At 42.8% G+C, this 17,295-nt stretch overlaps 1 protein-coding gene across 10 annotated transcripts in view; it reads left to right on the top strand.

The window, feature by feature from the left end:
- LOC117603073 (kin of IRRE-like protein 1) overlaps positions 1-17,295 on the top strand; it is a 246,563-nt gene that overhangs the window by 209,160 nt on the left and 20,108 nt on the right. For all 10 annotated transcript variants that reach the window (XM_034321811.2, XM_034321810.2, XM_034321819.2 and 7 more), the window contains 4 exons: positions 1,953-2,097; positions 4,776-4,906; positions 13,909-14,068; positions 16,492-16,791. In XM_034321811.2, the coding sequence (XP_034177702.2) occupies positions 1,953-2,097; positions 4,776-4,906; positions 13,909-14,068; positions 16,492-16,791 (736 nt within the window). The remainder of the gene's footprint in view (positions 1-1,952; positions 2,098-4,775; positions 4,907-13,908; positions 14,069-16,491; positions 16,792-17,295) is intronic.

Below are 17,295 nucleotides of genomic sequence, written 5' to 3'. Positions count from 1 at the left end.
CTTGGCACCGCCTCGAAAGCGGCAGATAATAAAATATAACCTCGTAGCGAGGCTTTGCGCGGCGAGAAAAAGGGACGAAGGAGAGCTAGGTCTATCGTAGGAAAAGAAAAGGGCGGTACCAAGAAAGAGATATTAACGTAAGCAGATCCTATAAGCGACGGAACACGTAGACCATTTCTACCGCATTACCATCCTGATTATCCTATAGTCATCCGAGGCTGTCTTTAACGTCGACCGTTCAGTATTACGTGGTCTAAGCTAGGAAGCGTTTCGTTAGCGACGAGAAAACTGCGATAGAATCACCAGCTGGATATATTATCCTTATTCCCTGTTCCCTGGAAACGCGAGCTCATCCTCGTCCTTAAGAGCGTATAAATATTTTTCAATGAAATCTCCCAACACCTCTCAACTTTCCTTTCTCTTGCCCCTTTTTTCTTCTTTCATTCATGGACTTGCAATTGCCTCGGGAATATTCGCATGCTGGAGAATTAACCCCTTTTATTGCACACCCTCTGTTGAGAACAATCTGAGGCGATGATGAGGATGACGCGAATGAATGCAACTTCTATATCGTTAACAAATATTTATTAATATGTACGACCTGTTGGCTACATAAGAAATCGTGGTAATAATACGAGGGGTGGTGACAAATGTGTACGCAGCTTTCCGTGGTGCTTTTCCCTCCATGCTCGTAGGAGAAAATTTGGATTTTCTTCAATAAAACGCTGACTTTTCCTTGGCTGACGAAAACCAGCGGACCTGACCGATACCCTCGCAAATCATTCTCGCGTTTTTCTGCATCGTATATTTCAAATCATCAAGAAATATTCCATCTCGGATTTGCAAAATTCCGTTTATTAAATAAGAGATGACCGAAAGAGAAGAGGAAGAAAGGAAGAGTGAAAAGAAAGCTCCGTCCAGGCGAAGAAAAGTTTCGTTTTCAAGCTTTTAACGTGACTCGGAGTCGAAACGACGGTATCGGGTGACATGCTTTGAAACGAAATATGTACCGGGGGGGGTGGCTCGTGGTAGCTGGTTACCGGTGTCGCCGCGTTTCTTTTTTTTTCTTCTTTCTCACCCTCGTAGCCAGGGCGCGCCGTTGCTGGGAAAATAAATGGAAAAACGCGATGCGACGCGAGACGGTTGAATCTCGCGTCAGAAGCTGGTGCCTGGTTTGCCGGTAAAATTCACGCTCGGTGGAATCCGGCGCGGTGGGGCGGCGCTCTCTTTAGAAAGGATTCCGGCAACGACGTTAGCAGGACTCCGGGTCCTTTCGAATCCGGGCTAGCAGCAGGAATGAATTTCCAGCAGATGTTGCCAAGCGTTGCTTACGGTCCGCCTCTCGACCTTAATATAACCAAAATTAACCATAGCGAGAGTTGCCGTCGAACTCGTTTCCACCCGTTCGCTCCTCCGCCCTCGGTTTCTCTTCTTTTCCCCTTTTTTATCTTCAAACCGGCGTACTCGTTTCTCGCCGTCTTGCGCCGCGGGATTGAAGCGACCCTTCAGACAGAATGCGCGATATTATTTTTAGAAATTACGTTTGTTCGAGCCAGAAGGGCACCGTGCTACGGAGAAGTAGACGAAAATCCAGGGTGGAAAGATTGTTCGAAAAATCATCGAGCACGTTAGACGCGCAGGTACTCGAGATATTCTGTTTTCCTTAGCAAACGGGGATCAGAGGGTAGCCTGCGCAACAATTTTCGCATGGAAAAATTTTGAAAAATCATTCAGAAGGTTTGGTATACTCGAGAAATGCCGTTTTTACGAAAGAGGACGAAGAAGGATGAAAGGGGATTAAAGGCAGCCGCGCATCGGTTTACCGTCCTTTGAAATTTGAATTTTCCTTCGCCAGATGCCAGACGTTTGCTTACTGGCTCGGATATTTTTTAAACAGCGAAAATTCAAGATTTTCGAGTATGTAACCTTGTGTTGAACCTTGTGTCGCGCAGGACGAGAGATCCGAGAATCGAACGATGAGCATGGTGGAGTTCGAACCTGGAGTGGAAGACCATGGAAAATCGATCACCTGCAGGGCGGAAAATCCGAACGTGACGGGACTGTTCGTTGAAAAATCATGGAAAATCGACGTAGTATGTAAGTAGACGATTAACGTATTAAATTATTAGCGATAACTGTTACGTGGCGTATCAATTTGAAGTTTAAAGGGAAATTCTTAGCTAACCGCGTCCGACTTTCCTTAAAAGAATGGAAAGCTCGATGCGAAGAATATAAATACAAAACGAGGAAAAGTTTCAGGGTGACATAACATATTCTACCCCTCTTTCCAGCGTCCCGATTTCTTTCTCGCCGCGATCTTTTACGAGGGTACGTAAATGCATATTCGATGATTTCAACGCTTGGAAGTTGTACCTCGTTCGAGCAACGGCCTTTAATCTATGCATACGCGTCGTGTGAAGACCATAAAAAAAATGTGAAGCATCGGTACGAGGTCTGCGTACCCTTCCTTGCGTATCCCTTGGACTCTCGTCTTCCATCGTGGCAGATATCGTGAAATCGGCCGATTTACGAGCCCTTTTACGTTGAGCACACGCTTCTCTACTCTGCTCACGTTCTCCCTATCTCTGTCCTTCATTCGTTCATCCCACATCTATCCATCCACTTTTCTTCTTTTTTTTCTTTTTCTTTTACAGCTACAATAAAACAGCCTCCGTCGGATTTCGAGCGAATTACAGCCGAAATTCAACGAGACCGATCGTTGCGTATCTTCGCGGAACCGTTCGCTGCTCTAGTTGATCGTAAAACGAAGGAAAAATGTATGCGACGTATAGGGACGGACAGCTCGTAAAAGAAAAGATGTCGCCAATGAATTTGTCCTTTACGATTCTTCTTTTTTCCCTTTCTTTTCTATTTCAAACATTTTAACACTGAACCGTACGTTAGTGTAGTAATATTTAACGATTAAATAAATAGTACCGTATACTTATTGTTGATAAGGTAAGATGGTATATGAGTTCGCACTTAAGCTTCACAACATTGTAAAAAACAAAGTAATGCGTTTCATTAATCGGAATTTGTTTTATTTGAAAGAATATCGATCTAGATAATGAAACTAGAAAATCAGACAATGTAATTTGCATTACTGTTATTCGTACGGTTGGATAAGAATGCGACAAATGGTCGAAAAGTGTATTCTTTCGAATCTCACTGAATCCCACCGGATCGAATTCTCGTTTTTCTATCATTTTTATTCAAATTCCCTTATACATAAAGGGGGTCTTCCCCCGGTATATAATTAAATAAATAAATAAGTGATTTTCGATTAACATCAAGCCCCTCCAACGCGAAGAACTTTTTATCGACAGTCTTTCGGTCCGTGTTGAACTTTCTTATGGTTTTCTTTATTTCGTCCACCCTCGTGTATCTTCGTAAAGGTATTAAGAAGAAGCTGGTGTGTTATGGGAAATGACGTCACGTCGCGTATCCAATTACGTTGACCGTTGCAGGGTTGCACGGTATCACTGGAATTACACGGTCGCCCTCGGTCCGACAAGTCTGCCCGGGCTTTTTCGAGGTGTACCGGCTCTCGATTCGCGAGAAACGAGCAAGAAAATGAAACTGTTAGGTACCGAGGGAGGGAATTTATTGCAATCCTAAAGCGGAATGATCTTGTCAGTTCGCGGAGAGCAGCGGAAGAATAAGGGACAACGGAACGATGCAACAAAGGGGTCGAGGGTTAAAAAAGCGGGCACGAGACAGGGCGGACGGAAAATTGTGGAGGGAAAAGGACGCGATCGAGCTAATTAATACAATCTCGAAAGAGTGGCGTACACTGCGGGCAAGGAGGAAGGGACGAAAGAAGAGCCAGTGGGAAACGGAGGGAATTTATCGTGGTGCACGATAAAATTCTGCGAGAACGCTGGAAGAATAAACTCCTCGGGCTAGGAAAGAGACCGAGAGGGAGCGGTATGATTAAACTAATGAAGACGGTAAATGAAAGAGATATAAGCAACGAAGAAAATACCGGAATTCCACGGGGGTGTGGCGGTACGAATCGCGTGGAGAGGAGACGATATCTACTCTCGAAAATAAACAGAGTGTAATATCATTTTAGCAGCTTGATTCATCTAAACGGAGAGTAATTTACCGATCAAGTTGAGTTTCACCAACAATTCACTGGATTTGCTATAGGTAATACAACGGTGCATCAATTTCGTCATGAATGGGATTAAATAAAAATTTTCCTCCATAATTTTCTCCGGCACAATTTCACTTCCGTGAGTAAAATTGGCAAATATCCATCAGAAATGAAGAAAGCACGCGATAGGTAAGAAAAAGAGGTAAAGGAAAGATCGCGAAACGACTATCCTGAAAATCTAACAGGGGTTAAAATATTTCCTATCGGAGACGGGACAGGTTGCCACGTGCTGAGGGCGAGCGCGCCTTAAGCCTTAAGGTATCAAGTTGATGAAATTCTACGAGGGTGGAGCCTACCGTGACGATAAAACGTATCTAAGCCCTTCATCTTATTCCCTCTCTGTGAGAGAGAAAAAAGTAAAAGGCTACTGTCTCCCATCCATTATCAGACCCAAGTCATTCACCTATTATTAACACCTTCATCAGTTGATTTAATAAGATCCTAAAACTAAACTAAGCGAAGATAAATGGTGGAAAATTCACGTGCTACGAGGATCACTGTTGACCCACCGTGATAACTTTAATATTGTATAACCAAATATTCATATTTTAAGCTTTTAATTGATACGCCATTTATGTTATCTTCTTCGGTTGCATTTAATCGAATATAATTACAGATCCTCCGATCGTGTCGTTGAACCTCGGCTCGACCCTAAGTCCCGAGGACATCAAGGAAGGCGACGACGTTTACTTCGAGTGTCACATCAGAGCTAATCCACCTTGGTCGAAGTTGACGTGGATACACGACGTACGTATAGACTTACTAATTAAACGACGTTTCCGCGCGCAATTAACGCTTGTATTCTACGATTACGCGTACGAGTTTGCAGTCGTGAATCAGAGACCTAAAGTCGAATGTTTCTTAACAAAGTTACGCCTTGAATCTCTCGAGTACGATGTTTCCCCTTACACGTTGCCTCTATTAAAGCGTTGTTAACCCCTCTGTATCTCGTAGGGTGTAGTTTCCCGACTCTGTTTAAATTTTCTCTCCTACTTGCTGGAAATGTTGTTAAGGCAAAGATTTTGAAACCGGTGTATCTGATATTTTGAAGCAGACAGAGAGATATATCTCGCAGACCAGCAAAAGTTTTTCGATATAACGCAACATTTCCTATCGATTAATTATCCATCGGTTCGTGTTCACGAACGCTAGGTATAAAAAGCTAGAACGAACATAAATGCAACGTTATAGGTGATTTACGCGACAACATCGAGGATAGTAGGAAGACTCTATAGAAGGCGACTAGCGTTCTTATCCGTCGGTGCAGTGGCTCGTATATCGAGCACTAGGTAAAACTTTAAATCCTTTATTTGCATAATATATGAGATCGTTCGGCAGACTCGATCTCGTGGAGCGCCGTTAGAACGCGAAGACTTAAAACCGTCCGCCATGAAACGCGTTACGTTGGAAGCCGATCATCTCGCGGATTTACGTTGAGCAACGATAAAAGACTTTGCGCACCACTCGCTCATTCTCTCTTTCTTTCCTTTTTTTTCCCCCCCGTCGTTATACGCGGAATTACGTTCGTTAGGATGAACGGAAAGTTTTTACATTTTTCCTCGTTAAGCGTCGGTACATTAATTTCGCGTGGAACGAGTCCAATAACTGAATTTCCATTATTTCTCATTGCTTCATTTTCTTGCTGCTTTCTCGACAATTTCTCGAACGAGAAGCGAACCTCCTATTTGTAATCGACGTAGAATCGTGGCATTCAGATCTGTTTTTCATACATTTGACATTTGCATTTAAAATTGATACGACTCGTACGATATTAATTCATTTTCAAGCATACCCAAGAATGATTTACCGAGTCGTCCTTCGATCCGAGGCAACGACAATTGAAATTTCATTTAAATTATATTTTTTTTTTCTGTTTTAACGAATACCGCTTTGCTCTCTATGTTTATTTTAACAATTAATGACTCGATAAAAATCTGGTGTCTCGAGAATGGCTCAACAGAAAAGTAACCAAAGAATACGGAGGAAACTAAACCTTTTTCTCTTCTTCCTCGTTTGCCTTAATCCAACCTCGTCCCGTTCTCGTTTGCCTCGTTCTTTACATTTAGTCGCTGGATCTTTCCCGTGGATACGTGTCGTGTCGTAGTTCACGAAGAATACCAGGACGAAGAGGCGGGCTAATGGTGGGACGGTAGCAGCTGCTACAACGTAAGAGATTTCCGTCGAAATTGCATCTTAAAAATATGAACCGACTTCATTTCTCGAAAGTAGCCGGCTATCGTAACCTTGGCTTTCTTCTTCTTTGTCCGTTTCTAGATTCTACCCCTCCGTTTCCCTCCATTTCGCACCATTTCTCTGACAAATTCCATCTTCGAGGATACCACTTATATTCGCTTTTAATTTATTATCTTTATTAAAAGATGTTATTCGGAATCTCTTCGCTCGACTGAAAAATTGACAGAGTGATAGGTTGAAGATGGAAATAGCTATTTAAGGTATGACTATTCATTTCAGAATATATTTTCGTTTGAAATTCGATAAGACGCTTTTAATCCTTCGTTTTATGGAGTTAGGAATATTCCTATCGATGTCCAAGAAACTTAAATTACTATATTTTTATTATAATTGAAATAGAAGAGCATCAGGTTTGGGGTATGCGTGAAATGTACTGTGCAAAGATGAGAAGAATACGAGTGAAAGGACTACGGGTACGATTGGTCATTGCTCACGCATATGCATTCTAGATGGTTGCGCATTAATGGCCGATGCGGTCGCATACTAATCGCGTCGCCTGACAAAGAAGGAAAATGAGATTTCGCGAAGTCAGCGTTGCGTTGGACTTTTTTCTGCCCTCCCGCTAATCATATTTCTATCTCTGCACAGTACATGAAATCGGAACCCTCGGCTCTCAAAGTTTAAAAGTAATCGTAGAAGCAAAGACGACAGAAAGGTCGCAATAGGTTAATGGATAAAGATAGTAGACTTCGATTCCCGACGGAGTTACCTCTAGTTTCTATTTTTCACGGATCCCTACAGTTTCGTGATTTGTTCGGAACGAGAAAACTGTTGATTGACCGCACGGTTATCGCTTCGAATTCATCGAAGAGAAGAAATTACTCGACAGATGAAATAATAAAAAGTAACGTTCCGGCAATCCGCGAAGAAAATAGCCGTAGGTAAATTTGTCTAAACGAATGGACATCGCTTCTCGAACGATTAGAAGGGGTTTTCCTAGAAATTACAGAAAGCCCATCGGCACGTTCTATCTGCCAATCAATCCCAAGGTACCAATTGGGCCGGGATTCCTTCTCGAACTGTCGGTCTTAAAAAAACGCTTCGAGCCATTGGCAGAAGCAGTAACCTCTTGAATGGCGATCGTAAAAACGAGGAAAGACTAGCATCGAAAGGAAGAAAAGATAGAAACGGGACGTATACCGTAGTAAGAATATGGGTTGAAGGCAAAGGAGGGTTTCTACCGAGTAGAATCGAAGGAAAAAGCACAAAGTATAGAGTAAGGGCGGGGAATGGTGGCGAAGGAAGGGAAGAAAGGGAAGAAAGGGTGGAGGAGATAGCCGTCTATAATGGGGTAGAGTGATTAGGCTGGGCTGTACCATTCACGGGGACAATGGAGAGAGAGATTCTGTAGCTACGCGGAAGAAGTATCGACGATCCAATCGGCTCTACAGGGAAGAGACGTTGAAACATTTTCCTGCCTCTTCATCTTTCTTGGCAAGGTGAATTGACCGACAACCGGAAGAACCCTATTAATACTCTTCCTTCCGATTCTGACAAATAAGGAAAGTTCTGTGTTCTTTATTCGTTCATTTTGATACCAACAGTGATAAGTGTTATTTTTCTTTTACGATCAATCGTTTTATAGAATTTAATCGGAAAATTTCAAACGCAATCGTTCCTTTTGCAAACGACACTGCCAGTGAAACGCATCGAGGATTAAAGCCAACAAGTAGGTAAAACCAGGACAGGCTCTCCAGTCGAAGATCTTGCCAAATGCATCCGCGTCCGTTTAATCGAACGATAGAGCTCGTTCCAACTAGTTCTGTGTCTTTTGCCAGCTGTTCTCTCCTTTCTTAAGTAAAAAAAGGAACCTTCGTTTCCTTCCTTTCCCTCTTATACGTTTCTTGATCGTCCTCTCCATTACAACCAGAGAATTTCTGTCTCCTTCTTTCTTTATCCGGGTTCAGGTGGAAGATAATTTGAAATCGATTGGGAACGAGGCCATTTGAATCTCGAAGAAGATAGCACAAGCTGATAGAGCGGATCAAAACTTCCTCCTCTTCTTCCATTTATTTCCTCTCTGTTTTTTCATCTAACACGAGGGTTATAGCTTTATAATTTTCAGACCGCGCGTCTATGGTCGCTATCGAATCGATAGAAGAATAACACTTGATTACTCGAGAGCGATCAGACAACGATATCCAAGAGTTTCCCTTCGACTTCTCAGAGAACAAAAAGTAATCGATTTCCATTGAATTTCAATAGAACGTCAAAAAAGTTTCTATCGGCTATTTCGTTCTGTGTACTTTTCAGAAGATTGTCGATTCTCCGTAGCTGAGTGGAGGCATGGAAAGTCGTTAATTCGATTAAATTGTACCGGTAATTTATGCAACTTGTCCGTTGTTCGTGTTTCAGAGGGAAGGAAGCTTTAGCTCGATTAGCGTAAGTTAAGCTTCGGGGTTTACCTTCGATTTACTAGTCTGGGAAGGCTCGTTAAGGGGCCTAGAAAAAAAATGCTCCATAGAAACACCAACAACGTTCTAGGTTTTCTTTTTCGAGCCTGAGAAATTGTTAGGCATCCAGACGGTTCGATAGCAATGTTAGGTCACGATACAGAAATGAAACAACTATGCGATCGAACGACGAGGTAAAACACGAATACCTTTGCAAGATAGAAAGACGAATCGTAAAACTGTAGAAATGGCGCTCGAACGGAACATAAAAGAATGAATGCCACATCGTTCGTTCGACTGGGAAAGCTTACACGCGTGGAACATCGAACGTGTGACAATTAATATTCGTTTAACGACACATTGATCGCACGCGTTACGTAGCCCACCCCCTCGACGAGACAGCATACATAATGAGGTCGTAAAGGAGAGCGTTAATTAGACGCCTTAAGGATCGCCTGGCAAGACTCTGCTTCTCCGTTATTAATTCGATTTTCTTCGCACGGTTTCCTGGAAAACGAGCACCGGGCTCCTTTGATCGTGACGGTTTCAGGATCAGCTACGCGAAGCATTTTCCCCCGGCTAATCAGCTTTCCTTCGGTAAACGGGGAAACAACCAACTTCCTCGTTAAATCTATTCCCGAGGTGTGCGGACACGTGGACCGGCCCCATCGACTTCTTTTGTCCATCGACGACCCGTCCTTAATTGCATCAACGAGCTAACACAATCGGGATCGCTAACAGCTAATTTTATTTCCTTCTTTTCTACGGGTTCGCTCGCGGTCCCTTAGACCAAACCACCATCCACGAACCATTGCCTTCCTTTCATCCGCTATCTCGCTCTTTGTAGAACTCTTCTCGCGACGACACTTTCGTTACGGAAATTCCTTTTCTAAATATCACTTTTTCGCTAAAGCGTTCGACGAACAAACCACTCTCGTATAATATGTTTCAAAGGTTTGAAAGTCGAAATGTTTCGATGGGTAACGATATCAGAAGCTCGACAGGGTAAAGGTAAAACATTCCCGCTGATAGCTGACAAGAGGTAGCCGTGTAAGTGCAAGGTTTTCTTCATAGAACGGGTTCTAGCCGCAGGAAGAGGGAGTTGGAACGAAGCCCAAAAGCCTGCCGCTTCATTTTGAGAATATTCGGAATCCAGAATAAGGGTGGAATTACTCGTAGCACGTGGTACGTACAACCGTGCCGGTACAATAGGCCACGGGTATTGTCTCGCACGTCGCCGTTACATAAAGTAGGTGTTAACCGTCCTTTCGTACACGTTTCCCCTTATATTCTGTACACGCACCCCTCTAAGGTTACCCGGTGAAACCACGTTGGATAGAAAATGAACGAGTCTCGACTCTGTGTTCCGAGAATCAACCGATATCGTCACCTCTCCCCAATTTCCTTGATTTTACTATTAAAACCATTATAGTAAACGTAAGAAATCAAAGTAAAAACACTGGACTGAGTTGTTCAGAGCTGGCTCGGTGAAAACAAGGAAAAGGAACCATTCGTCATGGTTTTTCGAAGGAATCCGGAACCTTTTACGTTCCGCATTGTTTCCCTGAGCGTTAAGACGGTCTTCTTGGTCGAGCGAACCGAGGATGCTATCGATGACACCAGATTACCAGTTGAATTCCTCTCAGCGTTGAATCGTTCGGGGTCGAGCAACAACAAAACCCTGGAATATCGTCCTCGTTCAATCTCGTCGATCCGCTTGACCTCCACCCGAAAGATTCATCGAATTTCTTCTCGCATTTCGATCCTAGAAAGATTCTCGCCGGCCTGGGATACCGGAAGCTTCGGCCGCCGGAACTCTCCGGTGAGAATTCTTCCTTCTCCACGCTAGACGTCGCTGAAGAAGAAGAGGAAGAAGAAGGGAAAGGGGTTGAAGAGGGTAAGGGAAGAGAGACGGACGTTCATTCCGGTCAGACGGCGCACTGATTCCTTGAAAAATTGCCAACAACTCGTGGCCCTGCTTCCTTCCTTCCTTCCTTCCTTCCTTCCTTTCTCTACTTCTCTCGCAATTTTCTTTTCTTTTTTTCTTCGCACTTTAGGTATTCCCCTCTGTTTTCCTCTAAGAATGAGGTGCAAAATCATTTTATCTTGTCTAGTTCGTGGCTCGTGAGCTGTTTACATGCTCTAGCGATATCATTTCTTCTTCTCAACCGTCTATTTATCCTCGTCCGCAGTCTAGTTTCTCGGATTATGTTGAATCGAGGAGCGAAAATGGGTTATACTTGCTTTTCGCACAGATTCGACCATCGAATGAACGACCATTGTGATCTTGTTAGAAAGAATTGTTACCTTCTGTCGGATACGAGTGTACCGGAACTCGACGTTCTTCATTTTATCGCGCTTCTTCCATTCGATAAAAGTATTCGAAGGCTAGGTACAGTTCGTTTTGGAAATTCGTTTATTGTTCAGGTATGAAATCGTGAAGGAAATATTTCTAACTGGTGAGAAAATGTCAGCAAGCGAAGCACAGATTATCATTTCCAAATTTGTATTTGTTTGTTGCGTTGAAAAGAAGTGATCGACAGTGGCACTTAACGGGTTAAGTTTCCTTAATTTAATTTCTTCTTCTCTAGTCCCTGATTCTTCAATTTATCCTTCGTCCTTCTGTCTTCTTAACTGGAAAAAATATTTTAATCCTCTGTACGAACATCTGCGTCCAACGAGAAGAAGATTCTGTCGAGAGCGCGCTATGTTTCCCATCGAATCTTGCTTAAATACTGAATTCTAAATATTAACGTCATTTATTCGGAACATCTTGCGTTTACAACGTTGTTGGTGGCAATATAAATTCCTCGCGCTGTTCGACGCCTTTGCTCTTACGATCCTATTTGTTTCCTCCGAAAAGAGAGGAGCAAGTTTGAGTGAAAAAAATGCTTTCCTCTACCCTTAACTCGAGCAGCTACCACCTTGAAGATTTGTGGTCGAGGATTTCGTGGCTCATTATATAAGACGCGGTATTGTCGCAACATTTCATCCAGAAAAATTGTGCTTTCTTTTCCGCCAAGGAACGCTTCAACCCTTATTCCTTCCCTTTCATTTTACAACGATCCATCACCGACGAAGAAGATCGCGTGCAATCAGCCGGCTTGGTCTTCATTAACTCGGAAGTTGCTCGGTATGCATGCTAAATTTCTTGCCTCCTTTCGCTTCGCTTCGTTTCCACCGATCGAAACTTCATCCCTACGTTTTCTCCCTTCCTTTTTTTTTTTATAATCGCAATCAGTTGCAAAGATACTTAGCGACTTTTGGAAGAATAAACTCACAGCGATGACCATCGACGGTTCCTCTTAAGAATATCCGTCTTCCTTTAAGAACTTTGTAACGCGGTGACTGCGATTTTAAAGAAGAAAGAAGATGAACATTTACCTTCGTTTCGTTCAGGAAGAAGAAAAAGTGTAAAGATGGTGATCGAGCGAAAGCGAAGCGTTCTTTCTCGCTCGTCCCACCAAGACGGCGATTTTAAGCGGAATTCCGGCACGGTAACTCGCGACGCTCGGTTGAAATTGATTGATGTACGGCCCGTCGAATCCGACGCCCATCCCTTACCACCGGGCTTCCTTTCCAAGCCCGTTCTCCGCATTAAGTCTCCGGTCTTGTCGGGATTGAATCTCGTGCGAGAAGGAAATGCACTCGACCGATTCATTGCGAGAAACCCCATTACCCCCGTTGCCTCGCCTCTGATCGGTGTACAGAAGCAATAACGTCGATTTGGAAATCAAATAACGCCGGCCAAACCCTTGTTGGAATTTAAAGTTTCCACGAGAAATGCACTGGTATTACTTCCGTTCGACTTTCAGTCTTCTACCAAGGAAATTCGATCTTCAGAACTGGCTGTCGCGGTTGGAATTCTCTTCGAGACTTCAGTGTGTCGTTGCGGTTATTGCAAAATCAATTTTGCAATTTTCGATAAGTATACCTACCAACTCTCAAACGATTCATCAAAATTGTCGAGTGTCGCTTTTTAAAAAATACCATCGAACTTTAACTCGCTAAATAATATCTCCGGCGTGAAAAGCAGCTCTAACCAGACGCTGCTTTTACTAAAAAATGAGGAAGCTAATCTTTCCTCTCCTTTATGATTTTTCACGCGATTGCCTTGAAACACTGTTTCGAGCTGGCCCGTCAAGAAGAAGACAAAAGAACATTTCCTGTCAGATAACGTGTGGCGTTTTGCGACTGATGAATATTACCACGGTATTCTTTATTACCTTAGATCCTTTGTGTTCCTTTGCGAAGATTGATGGCGAGCTCCATGGAAAGGTGAAAAGAGCAGATTCAGAGGGCTTATCATCCATGGTTCTAGCTAAAAATCGTACAAACCTGCGCACTTAGTTGTTTAATCAGACTGGATGAAAAAGAAACGCTAGTTCTCTTATCTTTTGTATCGTTTCTCTTTTGTCCCCGTTAACGAGGAGACAAAACGAATGCGTTTGATTCAAGAATTTCCAGCCTCGTCGAGAAAATTAACATGACAACGACGAGCGGGAAAGAAACAAAGCTGACGTTTTCTTTTTTGTTGAGAAAAAAGAAAAGGAGACACAGAGGTTTACCTTGTCTTGGACAAGCGAGTGTACGTCTTTGGTGCACTGTGCGCAGCCTTTTCCAAACTACACGGACGCTGCTGTTACGTTTAATTAGGCCACCTTGGAACAAACGTTCATTATATCTTATTTCGTTCTTGTTTCCTTCGCTCCACGAAAATGAAGGGCGCAGCAAACGTACCGTATCTTTGCTCTTATTACAACCTTCTGAAATTTCTAGCCGCCTCGTACGTCGAGCGAATCAGCCTTCTTCCTCGCCGGGTTAAGCGATCTAACTCTGATCGCCTCGCTGCTCTGACGAGAACACGCTGATAACTTTCCTTGCGATGTTCCCGTTAGTTCATTCAATTTTCTCCAATGGCGTTTCAATTGATAGAACGTAAATTGAAACAATTCATAGTTCAATAATGTTATCGTTTATCGTGCATAGGGTTAGGAACCCGTTTCCTAAAACAAAGCAACGAATGTTAGTAACAAGACTAACAACAGCAAGCATCAAGACGATAAATCGTACGATTAACGTGATTTGTTCCGTTTGTTTCAGAACCAAATATTGGCGCACAACACGTCGGCCAGGATAATTTGGTCGAATCAGAGTCTGGTGCTTCAGAGCGTGACGAGAAGTAGCGCCGGCAAGTACGTGTGCGCTGCGACGAATGATTTGAACGAAACGCGAAGCGAACCTCTTCATTTTCGCGTCAAATGTGAGTATACAAGTAAAGTATATAAAAATTAATTTATTACCAAATTAAAAGAATTACGTAGCTTTTACATTCTGACAAGAATTCAGATGCGTTTTGACTGGGAAACAAGTTCACCAACGTTCTCTGGTACTCACCTGAATATTTTAAATGTATTTAAGTTCTGGTTACATTTTTTATATTCAATTCCTGGCTTACGTTGAAGCAAAGCGACGACTACTCTACGCGCTCCTGAGAATCACGAGATTTTGCTCTGTATCTCTGTATACAAATTGAATATCCTGGATTTAAAAGAAAAAAGAACCAGCGCATACGCGAGGTCCGGCTCTATTTTTTATTCCAAACAGAGAGAAGGATTGAAGGAGGACTTACGATGGGACACGTTCGAACGGTGACGTTTCAGGGGTTCCTATATTCTAGTGGATTAAAAGGATAGAATTTGTTTTCCTTTCTCCCTTCGTGAATTATACGCGCGTTTGAATATGTTCTCGGTTTGAAATTTAACGGTGATATTGAATAAGAAAATTACGATGCGACCCTTTCGAGTAAGTAGCGATAAAGGTACCTTCGGTTTCGCTAAGCAATTTTTACCGTTCCGACACACGAAACGCCGTTTACTCGGTACTTTCCAGCCACTTAAATCGTAATTCGCGGCCGAACGTTAACGCGAAATCGTAAAAACGAGGGACGAATATAGGGTGCTCGTTGACCGAGGTTGCGCAATGGGCACTTTGCACGTTTCCGCCATCGAATATGGATGGGTTGCGAAAACAAGTCTGGAAGAGGATCGTCGATATTTAACCCGTTCGCGCGGACTCGTAAAGGTCGAAGAAACGAGCGGATAGATAAGCAGCAATCTCGTTCAAGTTCTCGAATCGAACGTCAACCATGTTGGATTTAGTTTCCCGGTTATTACATCGTCGCCCCGCTTCTGGCAATGACATTTGCTTTAGGCTATTCACGTTCGCCCAGAAACGAGCTTTCCCCGTTCTACGGACTTCAATCCTTCCGCTATGGTTCGCGCGTACAGGTTGTTCCAAAACAACCTTTTGTTCAAAATTAGTCATTTAATCTTTGCGAAATTTCTTTCCTGCTCCAAAGTTTAGAGCCCAAACTATAAACGATTGTTCTGTATATTATTAATGATTTTCGACTTGTCAATTGAAATCGTTCGATACTTTAATCCTTTTTTACATTTTGTCCTAGAATATTTTTCAAAGTTTCCGAAAGTATCGGACGCTTATTGCTCGAACTTGGAGGCGTAACGTGGACATCGACGATAATTAAGCGAAAGTTGTAATTAACGTTGATTTAATGAACGATAGTATAAGAGAAGAGAATGCATAACGATGTCTCTTCACCTCTATTTTCCAACACGGATGATAATTAAATTTCATACGCGATACTTTAGTTTGACGTATATATCGTGACCGATAATTCTCCTCGTTAATTTCGAATTACACGTGGCTGTCGACGAAACGTTTACGGTGTGGCGCGTTAATTACCGCAAAAAAATGGCTTTTCCTAAACTCGTTCAACTTCTGGTCGTTCAATCGGTTCTCGCATTTCCTCTGCTTTCGACGAAGCATGCCGCATTAACTTTTAACGAAAATTACGTTACTTTCCAGCAGCTCTTTTGTTCGAATCTCCTTTTATTATTCATTTCAATTTGTTATCTGGAACTGATACTCTTGCAAATTGATATTTCGGGTCGGAATGTTTTTCTTTTAGCTTTTTTACATGTCATCCGAATGAGAAAATAGTAATATTATGTAATTAGATGGAATTGTTAATAGCGGATATTGTTACACTCGGTTATATAACATTCACGAATTTATATTTTAGGACACGTAATAGACAAGAACCTTCCATTATCGCATTCGAAAATAGAAATTACGAACGTGTAGACTATATTATTAACGGCAAAGATTATAAAAAATAATGAAGCAGAAATTTATCTTTTATTTGCAGCAACGTGCAGAGTGTTTCAAAGTAGATAACAAATGAAAATTTGCACTTACATTCGTCGCTATAAATTAATATGAAAAATAAAAGCTCTTCTATCTTGACCGCGTTGAGATGGCCGACCATAAGCCATCGAGATATTATCTCAGGGTATCCGAGGGTTGTAAAAAAATTATTCCCCAAGATTGTCTGAACTCGTAAACGACCTTACTTTCTTGAAACGAGAGGAAGTGAATCCTTTGCTTCCAAAGCACGATCCTGTCTCACCGTGTTCATGACTTGTTCCTCATCCGTTCCATTTCCGTGGATCTTATTCTTTCTCGCAGTCTTACTTTCTTTTTCAATTTCAACACCGTACCCTGGTTACTTTCTTTCAACGAGATAAATTTCATTTTGTTCGACAACTAATACAACAAAGAACAACAACAATTGATTCCCCGTTGTACATGTTATATTTTCAGTTGCTCCTGTGTGCAAGGAGGATCGAATCATAGTTGTCGGCGCGTCCCGGGGCGAGTCGTTGGAAATCGTTTGCAAAGTGGAGGCCGATCCACCGGCGCACAATTTCCGATGGAAGTTCAACAACAGCGGAGAAACGTTGGAAGTAGCACCAGGCAGATTCTCGATGGAGAAGTCGAGCGGTGTTAGTGTGCTACGATACACGCCGACCACCGAGCTGGATTACGGCACTCTGTCCTGCTGGGCGGACAATTTTGTCGGTACACAGGCGAGACCGTGTCTCTTCCAGCTGGTAGCCGCCGGTGAGTATTTACCGGATCTCGGTAAACGTTACACCGACCTGCTGCTCTCGACCTATCCCAGCTTCAGTCTCCTCTTTCCTCTTCACGAGTGGTCAGGAAATCGAGTTAAAATCCTTTCTACGAGCAACCAGACCAGCCCGTTTACGCTTCCTAAACTACCACTTTTCCTATTGCTTTAGCTACATCGCCTTCCGTTGCCTCGAGTTATACCCTCGTACGCGTTCAAACAGCACGCTTTTCGGCTGCGATCAGCGAAAAAAGTCATCTGAAATACGTTGCCCCTGCTTTTACTTTCCACCATTGTCCCGCGTTGCGTTTCCCTCAGATTTCAAAGATTTCGAATGCCTCTTCGAAATCGTTGGGTATATCCGACGGAAATATTCTTCTTCTCTTGCGGAGAGAATAAAAGGAAACCGTTGTTGAGAAAGAGGACGAAGAAATCTCGACGGGAACACCGTCGACGATCGAACGAGATCAGCCGTAAGCTGGCTGGAAATAACGCTG

Source organism: Osmia lignaria, chromosome 12 (genome assembly GCF_051020975.1).
Source record: "Osmia lignaria lignaria isolate PbOS001 chromosome 12, iyOsmLign1, whole genome shotgun sequence".
Classification (NCBI taxonomy): Eukaryota; Metazoa; Arthropoda; class Insecta; order Hymenoptera; family Megachilidae; genus Osmia; species Osmia lignaria.
The sequence above is the reverse complement of the archived record's forward strand: the minus strand, read 5'-3'. Positions and strand labels throughout refer to the sequence as shown.